General features: G+C 50.0%; 1 protein-coding gene across 1 annotated transcript; it reads right to left on the bottom strand.

Annotated features, from left to right (window-relative positions):
- Nucleotides 1–356: 356 nt before the first annotated feature.
- Nucleotides 357–1175, bottom strand: LOC115955451. The gene is made up of 2 exons (XM_031073572.1): nt 963–1175; nt 357–836 (listed from the first exon to the last, which is right to left on the bottom strand). The coding sequence occupies exons 1-2, from the start codon at nt 1173–1175 to the stop codon at nt 357–359; spliced, it is 693 nt and encodes a 230-aa protein (XP_030929432.1).
- Nucleotides 1176–1485: the final 310 nt, after the last annotated feature.

Genomic DNA, 1485 nt, shown 5'->3' with positions numbered 1-1485 from the left:
TCCTGTCGTAACTCCAAAGGCACATTTTTCTGGATTGAGCTTCATGTTGAAGGAGCGAAGTGTGTCGAATGTTTCTTTGAGATCTGCCAGATGGTCTTCCTCCCTCCGGCTTTTTACTAGCATGTCGTCCACGTAAACCTGGACATTCCTCCCAATTTGTCGTGCGAACATTTTGTTCATTAGTCTTTGGTATGTTGCTCCTGCGTTCTTCAGGCCGAAGGGCATCACTTTGTAACAGAAGAGGCCTTGACTAGTGACAAACGATGTCTTTTCCTGATCAGCTTCGCACATTCTGATTTGGTTGTACCCTGAGAAAGCGTCCATGAAACTCAACAACTGATGTCGGGCCATTGAGTCTACAAGTACATCAACTCTGGGGAGGGGGTAGCTTTGGGGCAGGCCTTGTTAAGGTCGGTGAAGTCCACACACATCTGCCATTTCCCGCTCGCTTTTTTGACCATTACCACATTTGCTAACCAGCCGAGATAGTACACTTCCCTGATGAAGTTGGCTTCCTGTAGCTTTCGAACTTCTTCTGCTATGGCTCGGTCTCCCTCGGGGGCGAACACCCTCTTCTTTTGTCGGATAGGCGGAAAGGCAGGCGATACGTTCAATCGGTGTACCATAACTGAAGGATCTATCCCCGGCATATCTTCATGACCCCAGGCAAATACATCTCGATTGCCTCTGAGGAAGGTAATGAGTTCTTGACGGATAGCGGGGTGAGCGAGTGTTCCAATTTTGGTCGTTCGGCCAGGATCGGAACTGTCAAGTGGTATCTCTTCTAACTTTTCTACTGGCTCCGTTACTGTCCGGTGCTCTTCTATGCTTAAAGCCTGAACCTGATCTTCCATTTCCATCATGGCCACGTAGCATTCGCGCGCAGCCATCTGACTTCCGCGTAACTCTCCTACTCCGTAGTCGGTTGGGAACTTAATCATCAGGTGGTAGGTGGAAGTTACCGCCTTCCACGAATTAAGCGTAGGTCGTCCAATGATAGCATTGCCGGCAGACGAGCAGTCAACCACCAAGAACGTCACGTCCCTGATTATCTGTTGAGGGTAATCGCCTACTATTACGGACAATGTGACCGCACCCAGGGGTAACACCCAGCTTCCTTCGAAGCCAACGAGCGGGGCATTTGTTGGAACCAACTGCTCCCTATCGATTCTCATCTGCTGGAATGCTGGCTAGTATAAAATATCTGCTGAACTGCTGTTGTCGACCAGCACTCGGTGCATGTTGTATTCTTCTACCCGTAAGCTGATGACTATCGCATCGTCATATGGATGGTGAAGGCGTCGTGCGTCTTCTTCTGAGAACCCGATTATGGGGCCTTCTCTTCGTGCTATCTTCGGCACGACTCCCGTCAACTGAACATTTTGTACCATCCGAAGGTAGGTCTTGCGGGCCTTCTTAGATGACCCGGCGACAGTTGTTCCTCCTACGATCATCCTTATGTCCCCTATTGGGGGCCTTGGTCGC

Source organism: Quercus lobata, chromosome 8 (assembly GCF_001633185.2).
Source record: "Quercus lobata isolate SW786 chromosome 8, ValleyOak3.0 Primary Assembly, whole genome shotgun sequence".
In the NCBI taxonomy this organism is placed as follows: Eukaryota; Viridiplantae; Streptophyta; class Magnoliopsida; order Fagales; family Fagaceae; genus Quercus; species Quercus lobata.
This window is presented reverse-complemented; position numbering and strand designations above follow the sequence as displayed.